Source organism: Heptranchias perlo, chromosome 24 (assembly GCF_035084215.1).
Source record: "Heptranchias perlo isolate sHepPer1 chromosome 24, sHepPer1.hap1, whole genome shotgun sequence".
Lineage (NCBI taxonomy): Eukaryota > Metazoa > Chordata > Chondrichthyes > Hexanchiformes > Hexanchidae > Heptranchias > Heptranchias perlo.
The window spans coordinates 6,316,040-6,340,597 of record NC_090348.1 but is presented as its reverse complement, the minus strand read 5'-3'; the positions used below and the strand labels follow the sequence as shown (position 1 = coordinate 6,340,597).

At 51.0% G+C, this 24,558-nt stretch overlaps 1 protein-coding gene across 3 annotated transcripts in view; it reads right to left on the bottom strand.

Moving 5' to 3' along the window:
- The window catches only part of itpr2 (inositol 1,4,5-trisphosphate receptor, type 2), a 295,275-nt gene that overhangs the window by 138,151 nt on the left and 132,566 nt on the right, over positions 1-24,558 (bottom strand). For all 3 annotated transcript variants that reach the window (XM_068004673.1, XM_068004674.1, XM_068004675.1), the window contains exons 24-31: positions 10,942-10,993; positions 9,636-9,801; positions 6,015-6,182; positions 5,131-5,220; positions 3,727-3,855; positions 3,462-3,584; positions 1,810-2,010; positions 157-408 (exon numbers count right to left, since the gene is read on the bottom strand). In XM_068004673.1, coding sequence (XP_067860774.1) covers positions 157-408; positions 1,810-2,010; positions 3,462-3,584; positions 3,727-3,855; positions 5,131-5,220; positions 6,015-6,182; positions 9,636-9,801; positions 10,942-10,993 — 1,181 coding nt within the window. The remainder of the gene's footprint in view (positions 1-156; positions 409-1,809; positions 2,011-3,461; positions 3,585-3,726; positions 3,856-5,130; positions 5,221-6,014; positions 6,183-9,635; positions 9,802-10,941; positions 10,994-24,558) is intronic.

Below are 24,558 nucleotides of genomic sequence, written 5' to 3'. Positions count from 1 at the left end.
CAAATCATCTGTAAAAAAATAACTCTTCCTTTGGCCCAAAACTCAGGGTCTCAAAGGGTTAACTCAAACCTTGACCGTCACCTTGCAGAACTCACTGACACTAATGTAAGCATGCAGTCTGACAATTTAAAGATAAAATAGTGAGCTTGTCTCTACCTCAGGTATGCAGTCGTCGTGGGTAACCACTCTCACAATGTCATCCAAGGGGAGTAGGGAGTTGCATTTGATTTCAGTGTACACATTCTTGCCCTCCGTACAGGCTGCCAGCAGCTCGACGAGGGTGATGTGGTAATTCAGGGCCCCATTTTCATCGCAGCGGTCTTGCTCTGATGACATCATTTGTAAAAGGAGAGGGAAAGATGCCCGATCGTTGTAAAACACCAGCACATCCTCTCCGCCGTTAGCCAGCTGCAAATAACATCAAGGAAATACCAATAATTACCAAAAGCTAATATAAAATATCATGTCCCGGCAATAGTAGAGAATTTAAATGAGAACAATCAAATGTATCGCCTAAGTAACTGACTGGTTGTTTTAGACGTGGACGGCCCCTAGTGAGATGTAACAGGCATCGATTCCCAGTGATGTCATGTAGGCAATCAACCAATCAATTGTTGACGTTGGTCATACACACACAATAAAAACATTTATGACAGGATGAAAGACGTGTATTTATGGAGCACAACTTGTCTCAGACATATCATGAAGAGTAAATTGCGTGAAGTGCTTCAAGTTGACAGCCTATTTGCGCACAGCAAGATCCCATAAACAGTAACGGAATGAATGACCAGTTGATCTGATATTGTTTTAAGGTAGTGTTGGTTAAGGGAGAATGCTGGCTAGAGCAGCCTGTTCTTCATCAAATGATGCCAAAGGGTATCTTGTATATACACCTGAACTGGCACACATTTCATCTTAAAAGCATCACCTCCGCCAATGCAGGACTCTTGCGGTATTGCACTGAAGTCTCAGCTTACGGCAGCCTATCCAACACCTTAAACATCCACTCCTTTCATCACCGGTGGGCTGTGCCTGCAATGTGAACTATCTACAGGATGCACTGCAGCAACTCGCCAAGGCTTCTTCAGCATTACCTCCCAAACCCGTGATCTCCACCACCTAGAAGGACAAGGGCAGCAGGTGCATGGGAACAGCACCATTTCCAAGCTCCCCTCCAAGTCACACACCATCCTGACTTGGACATATATCGCCGTTCCTTCACTGTCGTTGGGTCAAATTCCCAGAACTCCCTACCTAACAGCACTGTGGGAGAACCTTCACCACACGGACTGCAGAGGTTCAAGAAGGCGGCTCACCACCACCTTCTCAAGGGGCAACTAGGGATGGGTAATAAATGCCGGCCTTGCTATTGGCTACCATACCCCGAGAATGAACTAAAAAGAATCTAGTGTACCTCTAGTGTGGATGAGTGGGCTGTGCAAAGCAATACGTTAATGGGCAAGAACAAACACAGCTAAACGAAGGAGCAGACCAGTGAAAGACTGTTGAAATCTCAAGTAGTGGACGGATTGGGGTTTATGAAAGTTGAGGTGTTTTAATGTTGGTATCTAAAATGCTTATTTTGAACATATGATGATCAGCCTGTCCATGTGAATTTTAAATACTCATAAATTCTGAATTAAGATACAACCACCAACTAACCAAAAAGCTAGTGTTTGCCGCACTTATTCCCAAAGTTTGAAAGAGAATCCAATTTTGATTTGAGACCTTCTGGTTTTACTTCATTTTACGAAAATCTCATTATGAAGGTGGGATTCATCCCAATTTCTGGAACTCTTTTTTTTTTACCTCAGTCATGACCATATCTTGGCACTTCTTCACATACTTCCCATCTGCTTTTACGATAGTTTGTAAGAACTTAAGGTACAGCACATGTCGACCATGCGTCTCTATGCAGTGTACAAAGTGCTGGACGACCCTCTCGCTGATTTCATTGCAGAGGTGATAGTTGCTCAGAAAAATGTGTTGCACTGTCTCCGCTTCCAGGAGCTGCAAAAATAAACAGAGCGCAACTATCAGCTTCCGGCCCCCCACTACACACCAACCGAAAGAGTCAAGGGTGACCCCATTATTCGCAGGTGAATTGCGAAGGTTTTGCTCACAATGTCCATGACCCAACTAAAAACAAAACTGAAGCGAAAAAGATAAACAAACTGAGACCTAAACAGTCCAAATCGTTCCTACTATATTCTCAATGAATGGATTTTCTAGTGACCCAATGGCTGTGGTGAGAAGGGACTGAAAGTTGGTTAACACTGGGGGCAATTGTTATCGCGTCTATAATGGGCGAGCGAGCGACACTCTCTGCCAGTTTACTACCCAAACCGTGATGAAAATTATCCCCACTCAGAATATTTTTTGATGGCTGCTCATGGAATAACTTCTTCAATAACAATATTAATGGCCCAGAAGAGCCCACAATACATGCGATATCACACAATGAGGAGAAAAGGATTTATCCCACCTTTGAGAAACAAGAACTATAAGCTAATGTTAGGTTAAAAATAAATCCTACAAATTGCAACTCTGTTATCACCAAGTGGTGTTTGAACCATGGCAGCTCCCAGGCTATGGACAACCCAACATATTCTGAAGTCTCAGCAGCACAGTAAAACACTACAGCAACCACAACCACACTCACCGTCCAAGCTCTTCTCAATTTTGGATTATGCCCACCCAAACATAGACGTACAGTGAACACAGTTTATTGTATTCATGAGAAAAGTATATAAAGCACTCATAGATAGAAAGAATAGGGTAGAGAGGTGGTCAAAGGAAAAGAGACACAGAGAGACAGAACAAACTCACATTTATATAGCACCATTCACATCCTCAGGATGTCCCAAAGTGCTTCACATCCAACAAAGTACTTTTGAAGTGTGGTCACTGTTGTAATGTAGGAAATGCGGCAGCCAATTTGCGCACAGCAAGGTCCCACAAACAGCAATGAGATAAATGGCCAGGTAACCTGTTTTGGTGATGTTGATGGAGAGAAAAATATTGGCTAGGACACCGGGAGAACTCCCCTGGTCTTTGAAATAGTGCCGTGGGATCTTTTATCTTTACCTGAGAGGGCAGACGGGGCCTTGGTTTAATGTCTCATCCAAAAGATGGCATCTCCGACAGTGCAGCACTCCCTCAGTACTGCACTGAAGTCTTTGGTAAATGGTTGTTTGATCTGCCGCACTTTAGGAAATACACCGAGCATTCAATTAACGCACGCTACGCATGACTTTTAAAACGTATTGACAGTGGTAAAGGTCAGTCATGTGTATAAGTCACCAAACAAGACATAAAAACAAGCTAAAGGTGCAACTCATGCACAAACTTTACAGCAATTGTGATAAAAGGTAATACATGGAATGATAGCCATCCACAAAATAGCATTGTATCATTGGTAGCACACAATGATTACATGCTTTCAAAAACAGGGTACTCACCCCAGGAGTAAGGAACAAGTTGAGATGTTTATGGAGGAGGATCTGATTCTGTGGATTACCCGCACAGAAATTCTGTACAAAGCCATGGGCCAAGTTCATAATTTTATTCATTTTAGTATCCGTCTGCAGTCAAACATGAAATATAAAATAAAATTAGCACTGATGATATCCCGAACAAGGTCATTTTTTTCCTTGCCGAAAACTTATTTGGCTCATTCAAATTCCGTTAAGTGTCACGGTCACCGAGTGTAAACACAAAAGTTACCTTCTCGTACGGTATTTGCAAAAGGTCCAACACCGCTGTGTGAGCCCCCATATTCTTCAACAAACGCTGCTGCTGACTCCTGCTCCGCTTCTTGCTCTGCACGCAGAGTTTATTGAGCCGGACCAAGATCTGAACAGGGAAAGGTCAATGCGCAAGTGGTCAAAACCGATCGAAACATAAAAGACCAACTTCGGTTCAGTTCGCTGCTGAAGTTAAACTCCAAGAGGCTGACATGGCAATTGCATCACATCGTATCGGGAAGGCTATCAGGAAGTCATCCAGAAACTCTTACAGGAATGATTCCCAGCTTATTTACTCGGAAAGGCTTAAAGAGCTGGGTCTGTTTACTTTAGGACAGCATAGACTTAGAGGCGACCTGACAGGGGGCTAGAAAATAATGAAAAGGCTGGATTGTGTGCCGATTGATCGATTATTCCAGACTGACAGATTGGGGAGGACCAGGGGACATGCATTTAAACTACGCAAGAGTAAGAATAGACTGGATGTTGGGCGGTTCTTCTTTTCCCAGAGAGTAGCGAGTCTTTGGAATACACTGCCGGCTGGTGTGGTGGATGCTGACTCTCTGCCTTCAAGAGGGAGCTGGACCGTTCCTGACTGGGGCAGAGATCGCATCATATAGAAGGTAAGTGGATTAACAATTAACGTACACATGGTCCATGTGATCTCCTGGACTGGTTTCATATGCCTGAGGTGAGGGGTGGGGGGGGGTCAGAGAGGAATTTTCCAGAGTTTTTTTCCCCCCTTATTGGCCCTGGGTTTTTTCTCTGCTTTTTTGCCTCTCCCAGGAGATTACACGGCTATGGGGGTGGGGGATAGGCAGGTCTAGTCAGAATGCTCCAGTGAGTGTGGGGCAGGCTTGATGGACCAACTGGTCTTTTCCTGCCCGTCATTTCCAAATGTTATTGGACTGCGCAAGAAATAGGTTAGAGAGAAGATATTTTAACCCTTTATGGACTGATTCAATCTTTATTGTTTTCTACGTATTTGTACCAGCAGTAACTTGCTGTGTCTTACTGATTCTATGTCTTCTCTTACATAAATGATTCTATTAGGTTTAGTCTGAATATAATGGCCTGAGCATGGCAGTTCCTGCCTTTTGGAGAGGACAGAAGAATGTGGCGGGCATTGCACGTAATTTCTGATGCATTACACACAATAATGTGTTGGTTCAAGGAACGCTTCTGAAAACTGCCACTCTGTGCAGAGCACACGACAAAAGGGTCGAGGGAAAGACCAAACCCTACCCATTAAACACAAACTGAAATGTGCAATGTACAAACAAAACGTGGCCTGTGTTACAGGGGGTTATCCTCGGAAGGAATTAAGCTCTTCGCTCTATGTTTGTGCAGTCACCAAGTAACACAACTACCCAGATTTACACACCTCTTTCACAATCTTGTAGTTGTTGCTGCTGTTGCTGTCTATTTGTGGTTTTTTGATACCATCTTGTACAGGGCTTAGTATTCCTGGATCCTTCAAGGAAAAATAAATAAAAGCAAGTCAAAGTCAAGGTTATTGTGCCAGGAAAATAATGTATGTTACATTTATTTCTTAATAAAAACAATGGTTTTCCGTTTCAAGGCCCAGACACAAAATTTGCCAACTCAACTCGGGGAGCTGGAGGGATGCCAAGCATGTAAGGAGATCCAAGGACCTGGGGAGATGACGAATATGCAAGGAAATGCCAAGCACGTGAGGAAGTGCCAAGGACCTGAGAAAATGCCATGGACCTGAGAAAATGCCAAGGGCCTGGGGAGGTGCCGATCACCGGGGAGATGACAAGGAGGTGAGGAAATGTCAATCACGTGAGGAAATGCCAAGGACCTGAGAAAATGCCAACACAAGGTGAGGAAATGCCAAGCACATGAAGAGATGTCAATCACCAGGGAGATGCCAATCACCTGTAGAGATGCCAATCACTGGGGAAATGCAAATCACTGGCGAGATGCCAAGGATGTGAGGAAATGCCAAGCACCTGTAAGGTGTTTTCCCTGAAAGTGTTTCCAAGAGAAGAAATCCAAATGCCCCTCACACCCTTCTGAGCAGATAACAGAGCATCGATAAAGGGGTCGAAGTTGAAAACCCAACACTCGCTCACTTACTCGGTGCGGAGCTTGGAGGGGAGGGGTGAAGAGAGGCAATAACTTTCAAAATGGGAGCAGGGGTTGGCGTGGTGGGGGGCTCAGAAGACACAACGTGGTGCACATTTCAACCCAGCGAATGTCACCTACACGCAGCCAATGCTGAACGTTGTATCTTTAACATACCTCAACCTTCACATCATCCGCCCCTTCTGTTTGGGCCTCACTGCTGCCGTAGCTTCCTTTCTTCTCCACCCACAGCTCAGATTTTTCTACCGTTAATCGTAATAAATCTAGGTCAGCTTTGATTTGCTTGTAGTTGTCCACATCCTGAGACGAAACCAGTAATTGGACCTGAAACACGTTAAAACAAACATGTTATGAATACTGTTTAAAGGGGGTTTTTTTGGTATCACAGCTATTTTATAATTTATTCTAAAGGGAAAAGGGAATTGGATATATATGACCTCCCATCTTCCACCCTCCATAAACTTGAGCTCATCCAAAGCTCTGCTTCCTGTATCCTTACTCGCACCAAATGACGCTCACCCATTGGCTCCCTGTCCAGCAATGCCTCGTTCTTAAAATTCTCATCCTCATCTTCAAATCCCTCCTTGGCCTCACCCTCTCCTCCAGTCCTACAACCGTCTGAGAACTCTACATTCCCCTAACTCTGGCCTCTTGCGCATCCCCTACTTCCTTCGTCCCATCACTGGCGGCCATGCTGTCAGCCGTCTAGGTCCTAAACTCTGGAATTCCCTCTCCAAACCTTTTCATCTCTCAACCTCTCTCTCCGCCTTTAAGACTCTGCTTAAAACCGATCTCTTGGACCAAGCGTTTGGTCACCCTGTCCTAATGTCTCCTTCTTTGGCTCGGGGTCAATTTTTGTCTGATTAGGCAACTGTGAAGCGCCTTGAGACATTTTACTACGTTAAAGGATCTACATAAATATAAGCTGTTGTTGTTGAGAGTGGGGGAGTGGGACTAATTGGATAGCTCTTTCAAAGAGCCAGCACAGGCACGATGGGCTGAATGGCCTCCATCTGTGCTGTAAGTTTCTATGATTCTATGAATGAAACAGTTGACAGGAAGTGCGTGCAGATGTAAGATTTCTAATTAGAGATGTTTGCTCCAAGTTCCCTTGGCCGTCTGATTGCCTGCCTGCATCCGGCCCCACCTTGGCTCTGTGGGAGTGTACCATTTCCACCTCTGGTACCCGTGGGTGTCTGGCCTCAGGTTGCCCTCTCACATCAGGTCCTATCTTATTAAAAAATAAAGTTCATTGCTCGAGGCTGCCTCCTGCCCACTCCCTTCCAAGTATAATGTTCAAAAATAAAACACCCACCCAGACCTGGGTTGCAACACACTGCTTCTTGCTCCCAACACAATGGGCCTCGCCCACCCACCACCCTCCTTTGGATTGAGCTTTAATTCACAAGAAACAGAGTGTTGTTTCCATGCAAGTAAAGGATGCATCATTCTTACACCGTACTTTGATGGTAACTAGGTGCAAACGTTCTAAATGCCTTTTTGTTTAGTTTACCATTTCAGAGTTCACTTAACCAGAAGGACAGAAGGAAAGGCAGAAGGAAGGGAGAAAGGAAGGAAAGGAGGCAGAAAGGAAAGAAAGAAGGAAGGAAGGAAAGAAAGAAGGCTCGAGGGGCTGAATGGCCTACTCCTGTTCCTACGAAGGAAAAGAAGAAAAAGGAAGAAAGAGAAAGGAGGAAGAAAGAAAAAGAAAGTGAAAGAAAGAAAGAAAGAAAGAAAGAAAGAAAGAAAGAAAGAGGAGGAAGGACGTGTAGTCACTGTTCTAGTGTAGCAAACGCAGCAGCCAATTTGCACACAGCAAGGTCCCACAAACTGCAATGAGATAATAACCAGATAATCTGTTTTAGTGATGTTGGTTGAAAGCTAAATATTGTCCAGGACACCGAGGGGAACTCCCCCTCTTCAAATAGTGCCATGGGATCTCTTATGTCCATCTGAGAAGGCAGACGGGACCTCGGTTTAACGTCTCATCCGAATGTCGGCACCTCTGACAGTGCAGCACTCCCTCAGTGCTGCACAGGAGTGTCAGCCTGGATTTTGTGTTCAACTCTCTGGAGTGGGACTTAAAGACACAATCACTGACTCAGAGGGGAAAGTGCTAACAACTGAGCCAAGGTTGAAACATTAACACAAAAGATAAAAACTGCAGGATAAATTTTTAAAAATTTGTGCATTTGGAATGCATTTTTGCGAATTTAGACCTGGAGGTCAGCGGGTTCAGCAGGATTTGACCTCTGGACCCGAATTCCAAATATATCCCAAGGCTCGAAACTCCACACCAAATTCATAAAAGGTGGAAGGAAGGCTTGAGGGGCTGAATGGCCTACTCCTGTTCCTATGAATGAAAGGAAAAGGCGAATAGGAAAAAAGGAAGGAAAGGAGAAAGAAGAAAAGGAAGAGAGAAAGAAAGAAGGAAGAGAACTATATGCAAGAGAACTGCCACGATAATTTGATGAAGGATTAGTCTCCACTTGGAGAATCAAGGATTAATCAGGGATAGTCAACATGGCTTTGTCAAGGGAAGATCATGTCTGACTAATTTGATTGAATTTTTTGAGGGGGTGACTAGGCGTGTGGATGAGGGTAACGCAGTGGATGTGGTATACATGGATTTCAGTAAGGCCTTCGATAAAGTCCCCCACAGGAGACTGGTCAAGAAGGTACGAGCCCATGGAATCCAGGGTGCCTTGGCACTTTGGATACAAAACTGGCTTAGTGGCAGAAGGCAGAGGGTGATGGTCGAAGGTTGTTTTTGTGACTGGAAGCCTGTGGCCAGTGGGGTACCACAGGGATCGGTGCTGGGTCCCTTGCTGTTTGTGGTCTACATTAATGACTTGGATATGAATGTAAAAGGTATGATCAGTAAGTTCGCTGATGATACAAAAATTGGTAGGGTGGTAAATAGCGAGGAGGATAGCCTCAGATGGGCGGAACAGTGGCAAATGGAATTTAACCCGGAAAAGTGCGAGGTGATGCACTTTGGAGGGACTAACAAGGCAAGGGAATACACAATGAATGGGAGGACCCTAGGCAAGACAGAGGGTCAGAGGGATCTTGGTGTGCAAGTTCACAGATCCCTGAAGGCGGCGGAACAGGTAGATAAGGTGGTAAAGAAGGCATATGGGATACTTGCCTTTATTAGCCGAGGCATAGAATATAAGAGCAAGGAGGTTATGATGGAGCTGTATAAAACACTGGTTAGGCCACAGCTGGAGTACTGTGTGCAGTTCTGGTCGCCACACTACAGGAAGGATGTGATCGCTTTGGAGAGAGTGCAGAGGAGATTCACCAGGATGTTACCAGGGCTGGAGCGCTTCAGCTATGAAGAGAGACTGGGAAGATTGGGTTTGTTTTCCTTGGAGCAGAGGAGGCTGAGGGGGGACATGATTGAGGTGTACAAAATTATGAGGGGCACAGATAGGATGGATACTAAGGAGCTTTTTCCCTTCGTTGAGGGTTCTATAACAAGGGGACATAGATTCAAGGTAAAAGGCGGGAGGTTTAGAGGGGATTTGAGAAAGAGCTTTTTCACCCAGAGGGTGGTTGGAGTCTGGAACTCACTGCCTGAAAGGGTTGTGGAGGCAGGAACCCTCACAACATTCAAGAAGCATTTGGATGAGCACTTGAAATGCCATAGCATACAAGGCTACAGACCAAATGCTGGAATATGGGATTAGAGTAGACAGGGCTGATGGCCGGCGCGGACACGATGGGCCGAAGGGCCTCTATCCGTGCTGTATAACTCTATGACTCTATTACCTGTTTAAAAGCCTGAAGGAGCTCGGCTCTTTGACTGAAATGCTTGAAGAGCAAATGTAAGGCACCGGACACCAGAGGGGGATAGTCGTGCATAATCAAGTGTACGAGGACTCGCAGAAATGTTCTTCCTCCTTCATTGTCCAGTTCCACTGGGTTTCTTTCTTGGCTGAGAAAGAAAAGCATTAAATCATTACCACATACAATTTAATATGAAAAAGAATGAACAGCATCCCATTGCACCTCACAGACAATGAAGCACTTTTTTTGAGGCGTAGTCACTGTTGTAATGTAGGAAATGTGGCAGCCAATTTGCGCACAGTAAGATCCCACAAACATCAATAGGATAAATGACCATATAATCTATTTTTGGTGGTGTTGATTGAGGGATAAATATTGGCCAGGACACCGAGGCGAACTCCCCTGCTCTTCTTCAAAATAGTGCCGCGGGATATTTTGCGTCCACCTGAGAGGGCAGACAGGGCCTCAGTTTAACGTATCATCCGAAAGACAGCACCTCCGACAGTGCAGCACTCCCTCAGTGCTGCACTGGAGTGTCAGCCTGGATTTTGTACTCGCCTCTCTGTTGTGGGACTTAAACCTACAACCTTCTGACCCAGGGACGAGAGTGTTACCACTGAGCCATGGCTGACACCTTATACACAACTGCTTTAAAAAGATAATTCATGGCAATGTGTTGATGCAGGAGAGTCTAAGCACTAACACACAGCTTCCATCCCCATACAGTTGAGTGCCTCACCTCAGCTGTGTTGCTTTGATGAGGTGTCGTTTAAGAGCATTAAAAGGTCTTTAAGAATGATTTCTTCTGAAAATAGTCATGCTCGTTGAAGCATTTGGAAATAATGGAAATTGTGTTATTATTGTACTCAATGTTTATCGACAACCAGCCCTGTGTATTTGCTCATTCAGTGGGTACAATATTTTATAACAAAGGTGTTATAAAACAAAGTATGACGGGGAAAGTGTTACAGGAAGTAGGTGTGACACAATCCTGGAGGCTCCAGGGCAATCCTGGAGGGTTGGCAACCCTAGCAGTGACGAGGAACGGCGAAGGGGAAGTGGGGCCCGGTCCTGAGCTCCAGTGGACAGAACGGACCAAGTTCACCAGTGCTGAGAATCACAGGATAGGCTGCTGCTTCCATGGCAACAAGGATTAGGAGCAGTGGGATTGGAGGGGTGGGGAGAGATATAAAACAAGCTGCCAATTCACTATCACCCATTTTACACTAAAAATCAAGGTCTCCCCCAATCACTTCATGGCCATAAAATGTATGAAAGTGGATCATACCTTCCTGCAAACATAGTCTCTGCCTGTTCACCAATGGCCTCAAGGTCTGGTACTGTACAAAGCAAAGTATCATTTTAGAGGCACACACGTTAAATATTAAAGCTGTGATAAAATTGGATTTACTGTATTGATTATAAACGCTCTACACACACATCAAACTATCAGCAAGGAATCTGCTTTTTAATAAACATTACTTCACGCAGTTTAGTTAATGATAGACATGATCCAGCTCAGAAAGTACCCAGGACACACCCTTTGCCACCTTAAATCAGCCAGGGCTTAATCACCAGGTTAAAAATACTGATACGGCTGTGAGCCGAGTGCTGCTTCAACAGCTTCAGGGCACTGTGAATCACAGGGATGATCCAGGTTCAACTGGTCCACTTTGCTAGGCTGTCAACCTCAGCTATACTGCTGGTGAGGGGATAGCAGGCTGCCCACAGGAGGAAAGGGAAGAGAGAGAGGAGGAGAGGTGGGGGAAAGAGAGAGAGGAGGAGAGGGAGGGAAAGAGAGAGAGGAGGAGAGGGGGGAAAGAGAGAAAGGAGGAGAGGGGGGGAAGAGAGAAAGGAGTAGGGGGGGGAAGAGAAAGGAGGAGGGGGGGGAAGAGAAAGGAGGAGGGGGGGAAGAGAAAGGAGGAGGGGGGGGGGAAGAGAAAGGAGGAGGGGGGGGGGAAGAGAAAGGAGGAGGGGGGGGGGGAAGAGAAAGGAGGAGGGGGGGGAAGAGAAAGGAGGAGGGGGGGGAAGAGAAAGGAGGAGGGGGGGGAAGAGAAAGGAGGAGAGGGGGGAAGAGAAAGGAGGAGGGGGGAAGAGAAAGGAGGAGGGGGGGAAGAGAAAGGAGGAGGGGGGGAAGAGAAAGGAGGAGGGGGGGAAGAGAAAGGAGGAGAGGGGGAACGAGAGAAAGGAAGAGAGGGGGAACGAGAGAAAGGAAGAGAGGGGGAACGAGAGAAAGGAGGAGAGGGGGAACGAGAGAAAGGAGGAGAGGGGGAACGAGAGAAAGGAGGAGAGGGGGAACGAGAGAAAGGAGGAGAGGGGGAACGAGAGAAAGGAGGAGAGGGGGAACGAGAGAAAGGAGGAGAGGGGGAACGAGAGAAAGGAGGAGAGGGGGAACGAGAGAAAGGAGAGGGGGATGAAGAAAAAAGAGAAGTGAAAGAAAGAGAAAGGAGGAGGGGGGAGCGAGAGAAAGGAGGAGGGGGGAACAAGAGAAAGGAGGAGGGGGGAACGAGAGAAAGGAGGAGGGGGGAACGAGAGAAAGGAGGAGGGGGGAACGAGAGAAAGGAGGAGGGGGGAACGAGAGAAAGGAGGAGGGGGGAACGAGAGAAAGGAGGAGAGGGGGAAGAAGAAAAAAGAGAAGTGAAAGAAAGAGAAAGGAGGAGAGGGGGAACGAGAGAAAGGAGGAGAGGGGGAACGAGAGAAAGGAGGCGAGGGGGAACGAGAGAAAGGAGGCGAGGGGAACGAGAGAAAGGAGGCGAGGGGGAACGAGAGAAAGGAGGCGAGGGGGACCGAGAGAAAGGAGGAGAGGGGGAACGAGAGAAAGGAGGAGACGGGGAACGAGAGAAAGGAGGAGACGGGGAACGAGAGAAAGGAGGAGACGGGGAACGAGAGAAAGGAGGAGAGGGGGAACGAGAGAAAGGAGGAGAGGGGAAGAGAGAGAAAGGAGGAGAGGGGAAGAGAGAGAAAGGAGGAGAGGGGGAACGAGAGAAAGGAGGAGAGGGGGAACGAGAGAAAGGAGGAGGGGGGAAGAGAAAGGAGGAGGGGGGAAGAGAAAGGAGGAGGGGGAAAGAGAAACGAGAGGGAAACAAGTGAAAGGAGGAGGGGCTGAACGAGAGAAAGGAGGAGAGGGGGAACGAGAGAAAGGAGGAGAGGGGGAACGAGAGAAAGGAGGAGAGGGGGAACGAGAGAAAGGAGGAGAGGGGGAACGAGAGAAAGGAGGAGAGGGGGAACGAGAGAAAGGAGGAGAGGGGGAACGAGAGAAAGGAGGAGAGGGGGAACGAGAGAAAGGAGAGGGGATGAAGAAAAAAGAGAAGTGAAAGAAAGAGAAAGGAGGAGGGGGGAACGAGAGAAAGGAGGAGGGGGGAACGAGAGAAAGGAGGAGGGGGGGAACAAGAGAAAGGAGGAGGGGGGGAACGAGAGAAAGGAGGAGAGGGGGAACGAGAGAAAGGAGGAGAGGGGGAAGAAGAAAAAAGAGAAGTGAAAGAAAGAGAAAGGAGGAGAGGGGAACGAGAGAAAGGAGGAGAGGGGGAACGAGAGAAAGGAGGCGAGGGGGAACGAGAGAAAGGAGGCGAGGGGGAACGAGAGAAAGGAGGCGAGGGGGAACGAGAGAAAGGAGGCGAGGGGGACAGAGAGAAAGGAGGCGAGGGGGAACGAGAGAAAGGAGGAGAGGGGGAACGAGAGAAAGGAGGAGACGGGGAACGAGAGAAAGGAGACGGGGAACGAGAGAAAGGAGGAGAGGGGGAACGAGAGAAAGGAGGAGAGGGGAAGAGAGAGAAAGGAGGAGAGGGGAAGAGAGAGAAAGGAGGAGAGGGGAAGAGAGAGAAAGGAGAGGGGAAGAGAGAGAAAGGAGGAGAGGGGGACCGAGAGAAAGGAGGAGAGGGGGAACGAGAGAAAGGAGGAGAGGGGGAACGAGAGAAAGGAGGAGAGGGGGAACGAGAGAAAGGAGGAGAGGGGGAACGAGAGAAAGGAGAGGGGAAGAGAGAGAAAGGAGAGGGGAAGAGAGAGAAAGGAGGAGAGGGGAAGAGAGAGAAAGGAGGAGAGGGGAAGAGAGAGAAAGGAGGAGAGGGGAAGAGAGAGAAGGAGAGGGGGAAGAGAGAGAAAGGAGGAGAGGGGAAGAGAGAGAAAGGAGAGGGGAAGAGAGAGAAAGGAGGAGAAGGGAAGAGAGAGAAAGGAGGAGAGGGGAAGAGAGAGAAAGGAGAGGGGAAGAGAGAGAAAGGAGGAGGGGGGAACGAGACAAAGGAGGAGGGGGAAACGAGAGAAAGGAGAGGGGGATGAAGAAAAAAGAGAAGTGAAAGAAAGAGAAAGGAGGAGAGGGGGAACGAGAGAAAGGAGGAGGGGGGAACGAGAGAAAGGAGGAGAGGGGGAACGAGAGAAAGGAGGAGAGGGGGAACGAGAGAAAGGAGGAGAGGGGGAACGAGAGAAAGGAGGAGAGGGGGAACGAGAGAAAGGAGGAGAGGGGGAAGAGAAAGGAGGAGGGGGGAAGAGAAAGGAGGAGGGGGGAAGAGAAAGGAGGAAGGGGAAGAGAAAGGAGGAGGGGGGAAGAGAAAGGAGGAGGGGGGGAAGAGAAAGGAGAGGGAAACAAGTGAAAGGAGGAGGGGCTGAACGAGAGAAAGGAGGAGAGGGGGACCGAGAGAAAGGAGGAGAGGGGAACGAGAGAAAGGAGGAGAGGGGGAACGAGAGAAAGGAGAGGGGGATGAAGAAAAAAGAGAAGTGAAAGAAAGAGAAAGGAGGAGGGGGGAACGAGAGAAAAGGAGAGGGGGAACGAGAGAAAGGAGGAGAGGGGGAACGAGAGAAAGGAGGAGAGGGGGAACGAGAGAAAGGAGGAGAGGGGGACCGAGAGAAAGGAGGAGAGGGGGAACGAGAGAAAGGAGGCGAGGGGGAACGAGAGAAAGGAGGCGAGGGGGACCGAGAGAAAGGAGGAGAGGGGGAACGAGAGAAAGGAGGAGACGGGGAACGAGAGAAAGGAGGAGACGGGGAACGAGAGAAAGGAGGAGAGGGGGAACGAGAGAAAGGAGGAGAGGGGAAGAGAGAGAAAGGAGGAGAGGGGAAGAGAGAGAAAGGAGGAGAGGGGAAGAGAGAGAAAGGAGGAGAGGGGAAGAGAGAGAAAGGAGAGGGGAAGAGAGAGAAAGGAGGAGAGGGGGACTGAGAGAAAGGAGGAGAGGGGGAACGAGAGAAAGGAGGAGAGGGGGAACGAGAGAAAGGAGGAGGGGGGAACGAGAGAAAGGAGGAGAGGGGGGAACGAGAGAAAGGAGAGGGGAAGAGAGAGAAAGGAGGAGAGGGGAAGAGAGAGAAGGAGGAGAGGGGAAGAGAGAGAAAGGAGGAGAGGGGAAGAGAGAGAAAGGAGGAGAGGGGAAGAGAGAGAAAGGAGGAGAGGGGAACGAGAGAAAGGAGAGGGGAATAGAGAGAAAGGAGAGGGGAAGAGAGAGAAAGGAGGAGAGGGGGACCGAGAGAAAGGAGGAGAGGGGGACCGAGAGAAAGGAGGAGAGGGGGAACGAGAGAAAGGAGGAGAGGGGGAACGAGAGAAAGGAGGAGAGGGGAAGAGAGAGAAAGGAGGAGAGGGGGACCGAGAGAAAGGAGGAGAGGGGGACCGAGAGAAAGGAGGAGAGGGGGAACGAGAGAAAGGAGGAGAGGGGAAGAGAGAGAAAGGAGGAGAGGGGAAGAGAGAGAAAGGAGGAGAGGGGAAGAGAGAGAAAGGAGAAGAGGGGAAGAGAGAGAAAGGAGGAGAGGGGAAGAGAGAAAAAGGAGGAGAGGGGAAGAGAGAAAAAGGAGAGGGGAAGAGAGAGAAAGGAGGAGAGGGGAAGAGAGAAAAGGAGGAGAGGGGAAGAGAGAAAAAGGAGAGGGGAAGAGAGAGAAAGGAGGAGAGGGGGACCGAGAGAAAGGAGGAGAGGGGAAGAGAGAGAAAGGAGGAGAGGGGGAACGAGAGAAAGGAGGAGAGGGGGACCGAGAGAAAGGAGGAGAGGGGGAACGAGAGAAAGGAGGAGAGGGGAAGAGAGAGAAAGGAGGAGAGGGGAAGAGAGAGAAAGGGAGAAGAGGGGAAGAGAGAGAAAGGAGGAGAGGGGAAGAGCGAGAAAGGAGGAGAGGGGGACCGAGAGAAAGGAGGAGAGGGGGACCGAGAGAAAGGAGGAGAGGGGGAACGAGAGAAAGGAGGAGAGGGGAAGAGAGAGAAAGGAGGAGAGGGGGAACGATGAGAAAGGAGGAGACGGGGAACGAGAGAAAGGAGGAGAGGGGGAACGAGAGAAAGGAGGAGAGGGGGAACGAAAGAAGGAGGAGAGGGGGAACGAAAGAAAGGAGGAGAGGGGAAGAGAGAGAAAGGAGAGGGGAAGAGAGAGAAAGGAGGAGAGGGGAAGAGAGAGAAAGGAGGAGAGGGGAAGAGAGAGAAAGGAGGAGAGGGGAAGAGAGAGAAAGGAGGAGAGGGGAAGAGAGAGAAAGGAGGAGAGGGGAAGAGAGAGAAAGGAGAAGAGGGGAAGAGAGAGAAAGGAGGAGAGGGGAAGAGAGAGAAAGGAGGAGAGGGGGACCGAGAGAAAGGAGGAGAGGGGGACCGAGAGAAATGAGGAGAGGGGGAACGAGAGAAAGGAGGAGAGGGGAAGAGAGAGAAAGGAGGAGAGGGGGAACGAGAGAAAGGAGGCGAGGGGGACCGAGAGAAAGGAGGAGAGGGGGACCGAGAGAAAGGAGGAGAGGGGGAACGAGAGAAAGGAGGAGACGGGGAACGAGAGAAAGGAGGAGAGGGGGAACGAGAGAAAGGAGGAGAGGGGAAGAGAGAGAAAGGAGGAGAGGGGAAGAGAGAGAAAGGAGGAGAGGGGGAACGAGAGAAAGGAGGAGAGGGGGAACGAGAGAAAGGAGGAGGGGGGAAGAGAAAGGAGGAGGGGGGAAGAGAAAGGAGGAGGGGAAGAGAAAGGAGGAGGGGAAGAGAAAGGAGGAGGGGAAGAGAAAGGAGGAGGGGGGAAGAGAAAGGAGGAGAGGGAAACAAGTGAAAGGAGGAGGGGCTGAACGAGAGAAAGGAGGAGAGGGGGAACGAGAGAAAGGAGGAGAGGGGGAACGAGAGAAAGGAGGAGAGGGGGAACGAGAGAAAGGAGAGGGGAAGAGAGAGAAAGGAGAGGGGAAGAGAGAGAAAGGAGGAGAGGGGGAACGAGAGAAAGGAGAGGGGGATGAAGAAAAAAGAGAAGTGAAAGAAAGAGAAAGGAGGAGGGGGGAACGAGAGAAAGGAGGAGGGGGGAACAAGAGAAAGGAGGAGGGGGGAACGAGAGAAAGGAGGAGGGGGGAACGAGAGAAAGGAGGAGAGGGGGAAGAAGAAAAAAGAGAAGTGAAAGAAAGAGAAAGGAGGAGAGGGGGAACGAGAGAAAGGAGGAGAGGGGGAACGAGAGAAAGGAGAGGGGGATGAAGAAAAAAGAGAAGTGAAAGAAGAGAAAGGAGGAGGGGGGAACGAGAGAAAGGAGGAGGGGGGAACGAGAGAAAGGAGGAGGGGGGAACGAGAGAAAGGAGGAGGGGGGGGAACGAGAGAAAGGAGGAGGGGGGAACGAGAGAAAGGAGGAGAGGGGGAAGAAGAAAAAAGAGAAGTGAAAGAAAGAGAAAGGAGGAGAGGGGGAACGAGAGAAAGGAGGAGAGGGGGAACGAGAGAAAGGAGGAGAGGGGGAACGAGAGAAAGGAGGCGAGGGGGAACGAGAGAAAGGAGGCGAGGGGGACCGAGAGAAAGGAGGCGAGGGGGGACCGAGAGAAAGGAGGAGAGGGGGAACGAGAGAAAGGAGGAGAGGGGGAACGAGAGAAAGGAGAGGGGAAGAGAGAGAAAGGAGGAGAGGGGAAGAGAGAGAAAGGAGGAGAGGGGAAGAGAGAGAAAGGAGGAGAGGGGAAGAGAGAGAAAGGAGGAGAGGGGAAGAGAGAGAAAGGAGGAGAGGGGAAGAGAGAGAAAGGAGGAGAGGGGGAACGAGAGAAAGGAGAGGGGAATAGAGAGAAAGGAGGAGAGGGGCAGAGAGAGAAAGGAGGAGAGGGGAAGAGAGAGAAAGGAGGAGAGGGGAAGAGAGAGAAAGGAGGAGAGGGGAAGAGAGAGAAAGGAGGAGAGGGGAAGAGAGAGAAAGGAGAGGGGAAGAGAGAGAAAGGAGAGGGGAAGAGAGAGAAAGGAGGAGAGGGGGACCGAGAGAAAGGAGGAGAGGGGGACCGAGAGAAAGGAGGAGAGGGGGAACGAGAGAAAGGAGGAGAGGGGGAACGAGAGAAAGGAGGAGAGGGGAAGAGAGAGAAAGGAGGAGAGGGGGACCGAGAGAAAGGAGGAGACGGGGGAACGAGAGAAAGGAGGAGACGGGGAACGAGAGAAAGGAGGAGAGGGGGAACGAGAGAAAGGAGGAGAGGGGAAGAGAGAGAAAGGAGGAGAGGGGAAGAGAGAGAAAGGAGGAGAGGGGAAGAGAGAGAAAGGAGGAGAGGGGAAGAGAGAGAAAGGAGAGGGGAAGAGAGAGAAAGGAGGAGAGGGGGACTGAGAGAAAGGAGGAGAGGGGGAACGAGAGAAAGGAGGAGAGGGGGAACGAGAGAAAGGAGGAGGGGGGAACGAGAGAAAGGAGGAGAGGGGGAACGAGAGAAAGGAGAGGGGAAGAGAGAGAAAGGAGGAGAGGGGAAGAGAGAGAAAGGAGGAGAGGGGAAGAGAGAGAAAGGAGGAGAGGGGAAGAGAGAGAAAGGAGGAGAGGGGAAGAGAGAGAAAGGAGGAGAGGGGGAACGAGAGAAAGGAGAGGGGAATAGAGAGAAAGGAGAGGGGAAGAGAGAGAAAGGAGGAGAGGGGGACCGAGAGAAAGGAGGAGAGGGGGACCGAGAGAAAGGAGGAGAGGGGGAACGAGAGAAAGGAGGAGAGGGGGAACGAGAGAAAGGAGGAGAGGGGAAGAGAGAGAAAGGAGGAGAGGGGGACCGAGAGAAAGGAGGAGAGGGGGACCGAGAGAAAGGAGGAGAGGGGGAACGAGAGAAAGGAGGAGAGGGGAAGAGAGAGAAAGGAGGAGAGGGGAAGAGAGAGAAAGGAGGAGAGGGGAAGAGAGAGAAAGGAGAAGAGGGGAAGAGAGAGAAAGGAGGAGAGGGGAAGAGAGAAAAAGGAGGAGAGGGGAAGAGAGAAAAAGGAGAGGGGAAGAGAGAGAAAGGAGGAGAGGGGAAGAGAGAAAAAGGAGGAGAGGGGAAGAGAGAAAAAGGAGAGGGGAAGAGAGAGAAAGGAGGAGAGGGGGACCGAGAGAAAGGAGGAGAGGGGAAGAGAGAGAAAGGAGGAGAGGGGGAACGAGAGAAAGGAGGAGAGGGGGACCGAGAGAAAGGAGGAGAGGGGGAACGAGAGAAAGGAGGAGAGGGGAAGAGAGAGAAAGGAGGAGAGGGGAAGAGAGAGAAAGGAGAAGAGGGGAAGAGAGAGAAAGGAGGAGAGGGGAAGAGCGAGAAAGGAGGAGAGGGGGACCGAGAGAAAGGAGGAGAGGGGGACCGAGAGAAAGGAGGAGAGGGGGAACGAGAGAAAGGAGGAGAGGGGAAGAGAGAGAAAGGAGGAGAGGGGGAACGAGAGAAAGGAGGAGACGGGGAACGAGAGAAAGGAGGAGAGGGGGAACGAGAGAAAGGAGGAGAGGGGGAACGAAAGAAAGGAGGAGAGGGGGAACGAAAGAAAGGAGGAGAGGGGAAGAGAGAGAAAGGAGAGGGGAAGAGAGAGAAAGGAGGAGAGGGGAAGAGAGAGAAAGGAGGAGAGGGGAAGAGAGAGAAAGGAGGAGAGGGGAAGAGAGAGAAAGGAGGAGAGGGGAAGAGAGAGAAAGGAGGAGAGGGGAAGAGAGAGAAAGGAGAAGAGGGGAAGAGAGAGAAAGGAGGAGAGGGGAAGAGAGAGAAAGGAGGAGAGGGGGACCGAGAGAAAGGAGGAGAGGGGGACCGAGAGAAATGAGGAGAGGGGGAACGAGAGAAAGGAGGAGAGGGGAAGAGAGAGAAAGGAGGAGAGGGGGAACGAGAGAAAGGAGGCGAGGGGGACCGAGAGAAAGGAGGAGAGGGGGACCGAGAGAAAGGAGGAGAGGGGGAACGAGAGAAAGGAGGAGACGGGGAACGAGAGAAAGGAGGAGAGGGGGAACGAGAGAAAGGAGGAGAGGGGAAGAGAGAGAAAGGAGGAGAGGGGAAGAGAGAGAAAGGAGGAGAGGGGGAACGAGAGAAAGGAGGAGAGGGGGAACGAGAGAAAGGAGGAGGGGGGAAGAGAAAGGAGGAGGGGGGAAGAGAAAGGAGGAGGGGAAGAGAAAGGAGGAGGGGAAGAGAAAGGAGGAGGGGAAGAGAAAGGAGGAGGGGGGAAGAGAAAGGAGGAGAGGGAAACAAGTGAAAGGAGGAGGGGCTGAACGAGAGAAAGGAGGAGAGGGGGAACGAGAGAAAGGAGGAGAGGGGGAACGAGAGAAAGGAGGAGAGGGGGAACGAGAGAAAGGAGAGGGGAAGAGAGAGAAAGGAGAGGGGAAGAGAGAGAAAGGAGGAGAGGGGGAACGAGAGAAAGGAGAGGGGGATGAAGAAAAAAGAGAAGTGAAAGAAAGAGAAAGGAGGAGGGGGGAACGAGAGAAAGGAGGAGGGGGGAACAAGAGAAAGGAGGAGGGGGGAACGAGAGAAAGGAGGAGGGGGGAACGAGAGAAAGGAGGAGAGGGGGAAGAAGAAAAAAGAGAAGTGAAAGAAAGAGAAAGGAGGAGAGGGGGAACGAGAGAAAGGAGGAGAGGGGGAACGAGAGAAAGGAGAGGGGGATGAAGAAAAAAGAGAAGTGAAAGAAAGAGAAAGGAGGAGGGGGGAACGAGAGAAAGGAGGAGGGGGGAACGAGAGAAAGGAGGAGGGGGGAACGAGAGAAAGGAGGAGGGGGGAACGAGAGAAAGGAGGAGGGGGGAACGAGAGAAAGGAGGAGAGGGGGAAGAAGAAAAAAGAGAAGTGAAAGAAAGAGAAAGGAGGAGAGGGGGAACGAGAGAAAGGAGGAGAGGGGGAACGAGAGAAAGGAGGAGAGGGGGAACGAGAGAAAGGAGGCGAGGGGGAACGAGAGAAAGGAGGCGAGGGGGACCGAGAGAAAGGAGGCGAGGGGGACCGAGAGAAAGGAGGAGAGGGGGAACGAGAGAAAGGAGGAGAGGGGGAACGAGAGAAAGGAGAGGGGAAGAGAGAGAAAGGAGGAGAGGGGAAGAGAGAGAAAGGAGGAGAGGGGAAGAGAGAGAAAGGAGGAGAGGGGAAGAGAGAGAAAGGAGGAGAGGGGAAGAGAGAGAAAGGAGGAGAGGGGAAGAGAGAGAAAGGAGGAGAGGGGGAACGAGAGAAAGGAGAGGGGAATAGAGAGAAAGGAGGAGAGGGGCAGAGAGAGAAAGGAGGAGAGGGGAAGAGAGAGAAAGGAGGAGAGGGGAAGAGAGAGAAAGGAGGAGAGGGGAAGAGAGAGAAAGGAGGAGAGGGGAAGAGAGAGAAAGGAGAGGGGAAGAGAGAGAAAGGAGAGGGGAAGAGAGAGAAAGGAGGAGAGGGGGACCGAGAGAAAGGAGGAGAGGGGGACCGAGAGAAAGGAGGAGAGGGGGAACGAGAGAAAGGAGGAGAGGGGGAACGAGAGAAAGGAGGAGAGGGGAAGAGAGAGAAAGGAGGAGAGGGGGACCGAGAGAAAGGAGGAGAGGGGGACCGAGAGAAAGGAGGAGAGGGGGAACGAGAGAAAGGAGGAGAGGGGAAGAGAGAGAAAGGAGGAGAGGGGAAGAGAGAGAAAGGAGGAGAGGGGAAGAGAGAGAAAGGAGAAGAGGGGAAGAGAGAGAAAGGAGGAGAGGGGAAGAGAGAAAAAGGAGGAGAGGGGAAGAGAGAAAAAGGAGAGGGGAAGAGAGAGAAAGGAGGAGAGGGGAAGAGAGAAAAAGGAGGAGAGGGGAAGAGAGAAAAAGGAGAGGGGAAGAGAGAGAAAGGAGGAGAGGGGGACCGAGAGAAAGGAGGAGAGGGGAAGAGAGAGAAAGGAGGAGAGGGGGAACGAGAGAAAGGAGGAGAGGGGGACCGAGAGAAAGGAGGAGAGGGGGAACGAGAGAAAGGAGGAGAGGGGAAGAGAGAGAAAGGAGGAGAGGGGAAGAGAGAGAAAGGAGAAGAGGGGAAGAGAGAGAAAGGAGGAGAGGGGAAGAGCGAGAAAGGAGGAGAGGGGGACCGAGAGAAAGGAGGAGAGGGGGACCGAGAGAAAGGAGGAGAGGGGGAACGAGAGAAAGGAGGAGAGGGGAAGAGAGAGAAAGGAGGAGAGGGGGAACGAGAGAAAGGAGGAGACGGGGAACGAGAGAAAGGAGGAGAGGGGGAACGAGAGAAAGGAGGAGAGGGGGAACGAAAGAAAGGAGGAGAGGGGGAACGAAAGAAAGGAGGAGAGGGGAAGAGAGAGAAAGGAGAGGGGAAGAGAGAGAAAGGAGGAGAGGGGAAGAGAGAGAAAGGAGGAGAGGGGAAGAGAGAGAAAGGAGGAGAGGGGAAGAGAGAGAAAGGAGGAGAGGGGAAGAGAGAGAAAGGAGGAGAGGGGAAGAGAGAGAAAGGAGGAGAGGGGAAGAGAGAGAAAGGAGAAGAGGGGAAGAGAGAGAAAGGAGGAGAGGGGAAGAGAGAGAAAGGAGGAGAGGGGGACCGAGAGAAAGGAGGAGAGGGGGACCGAGAGAAAGGAGGAGAGGGGGAACGAGAGAAAGGAGGAGAGGGGAAGAGAGAGAAAGGAGGAGAGGGGGAACGAGAGAAAGGAGGCGAGGGGGACCGAGAGAAAGGAGGAGAGGGGGACCGAGAGAAAGGAGGAGAGGGGGAACGAGAGAAAGGAGGAGACGGGGAACGAGAGAAAGGAGGAGAGGGGGAACGAGAGAAAGGAGGAGAGGGGAAGAGAGAGAAAGGAGGAGAGGGGAAGAGAGAGAAAGGAGGAGAGGGGGAACGAGAGAAAGGAGGAGAGGGGGAACGAGAGAAAGGAGGAGGGGGGAAGAGAAAGGAGGAGGGGGGAAGAGAAAGGAGGAGGGGAAGAGAAAGGAGGAGGGGAAGAGAAAGGAGGAGGGGAAGAGAAAGGAGGAGGGGGGAAGAGAAAGGAGGAGAGGGAAACAAGTGAAAGGAGGAGGGGCTGAACGAGAGAAAGGAGGAGAGGGGGAACGAGAGAAAGGAGGAGAGGGGGAACGAGAGAAAGGAGGAGAGGGGGAACGAGAGAAAGGAGGAGAGGGGGAACGAGAGAAAGGAGGAGAGGGGGAACGAGAGAAAGGAGAGGGGAAGAGAGAGAAAGGAGAGGGGAAGAGAGAGAAAGGAGGAGAGGGGGAACGAGAGAAAGGAGAGGGGGATGAAGAAAAAAGAGAAGTGAAAGAAAGAGAAAGGAGGAGGGGGGAACGAGAGAAAGGAGGAGGGGGGAACAAGAGAAAGGAGGAGGGGGGAACGAGAGAAAGGAGGAGGGGGGAACGAGAGAAAGGAGGAGAGGGGGAAGAAGAAAAAAGAGAAGTGAAAGAAAGAGAAAGGAGGAGAGGGGGAACGAGAGAAAGGAGGAGAGGGGGAACGAGAGAAAGGAGGAGAGGGGGAACGAGAGAAAGGAGGAGAGGGGGAACGAGAGAAAGGAGGAGAGGGGGAACGAGAGAAAGGAGAGGGGGATGAAGAAAAAAGAGAAGTGAAAGAAAGAGAAAGGAGGAGGGGGGAACGAGAGAAAGGAGGAGGGGGGAACTAGAGAAAGGAGGAGGGGGGAACGAGAGAAAGGAGGAGGGGGGAACGAGAGAAAGGAGGAGAGGGGGAAGAAGAAAAAAGAGAAGTGAAAGAAAGAGAAAGGAGGAGAGGGGGAACGAGAGAAAGGAGGAGAGGGGGAACGAGAGAAAGGAGGAGAGGGGGAACGAGAGAAAGGAGGCGAGGGGGAACGAGAGAAAGGAGGCGAGGGGGACCGAGAGAAAGGAGGAGAGGGGGAACGAGAGAAAGGAGGAGACGGGGAACGAGAGAAAGGAGGAGACGGGGAACGATTGAAAGGAGGAGAGGGGGAACGAGAGAAAGGAGGAGAGGGGAAGAGAGAGAAAGGAGGAGAGGGGAAGAGAGAGAAAGGAGGAGAGGGGAAGAGAGAGAAAGGAGGAGAGGGGAAGAGAGAGAAAGGAGAGGGGAAGAGAGAGAAAGGAGGAGAGGGGGAATGAGAGAAAGGAGGAGAGGGGGAACGAGAGAAAGGAGGAGGGGGGAACGAGAGAAAGGAGGAGGGGGGAACGAGAGAAAGGAGGAGAGGGGGAAGAAGAAAAAAGAGAAGTGAAAGAAAGAGAAAGGAGGAGAGGGGGAACGAGAGAAAGGAGGAGAGGGGGAACGAGAGAAAGGAGGAGAGGGGGAACGAGAGAAAGGAGGCGAGGGGGAACGAGAGAAAGGAGGCGAGGGGGACCGAGAGAAAGGAGGCGAGGGGGACCGAGAGAAAGGAGGAGAGGGGGAACGAGAGAAAGGAGGAGACGGGGAACGAGAGAAAGGAGGAGACGGGGAACGATTGAAAGGAGGAGAGGGGGAACGAGAGAAAGGAGGAGAGGGGAAGAGAGAGAAAGGAGGAGAGGGGAAGAGAGAGAAAGGAGGAGAGGGGAAGAGAGAGAAAGGAGGAGAGGGGAAGAGAGAGAAAGGAGAGGGGAAGAGAGAGAAAGGAGGAGAGGGGGAATGAGAGAAAGGAGGAGAGGGGGAACGAGAGAAAGGAGGAGAGGGGGAACGAGAGAAAGGAGGAGAGGGGGAACGAGAGAAAGGAGAGGGGAAGAGAGAGAAAGGAGGAGAGGGGAAGAGAGAGAAAGGAGGAGAGGGGAAGAGAGAGAAAGGAGGAGAGGGGAAGAGAGAGAAAGGAGGAGAGGGGAAGAGAGAGAAAGGAGAGGGGAAGAGAGAGAAAGGAGGAGAGGGGAAGAGAGAGAAAGGAGGAGAGGGGAAGAGAGAGAAAGGAGGAGAGGGGAAGAGAGAGAAAGGAGGAGAGGGGAAGAGAGAGAAAGGAGAGGGGAATAGAGAGAAAGGAGGAGAGGGGGAACGAGAGAGAAAGGAGGAGAGGGGAAGA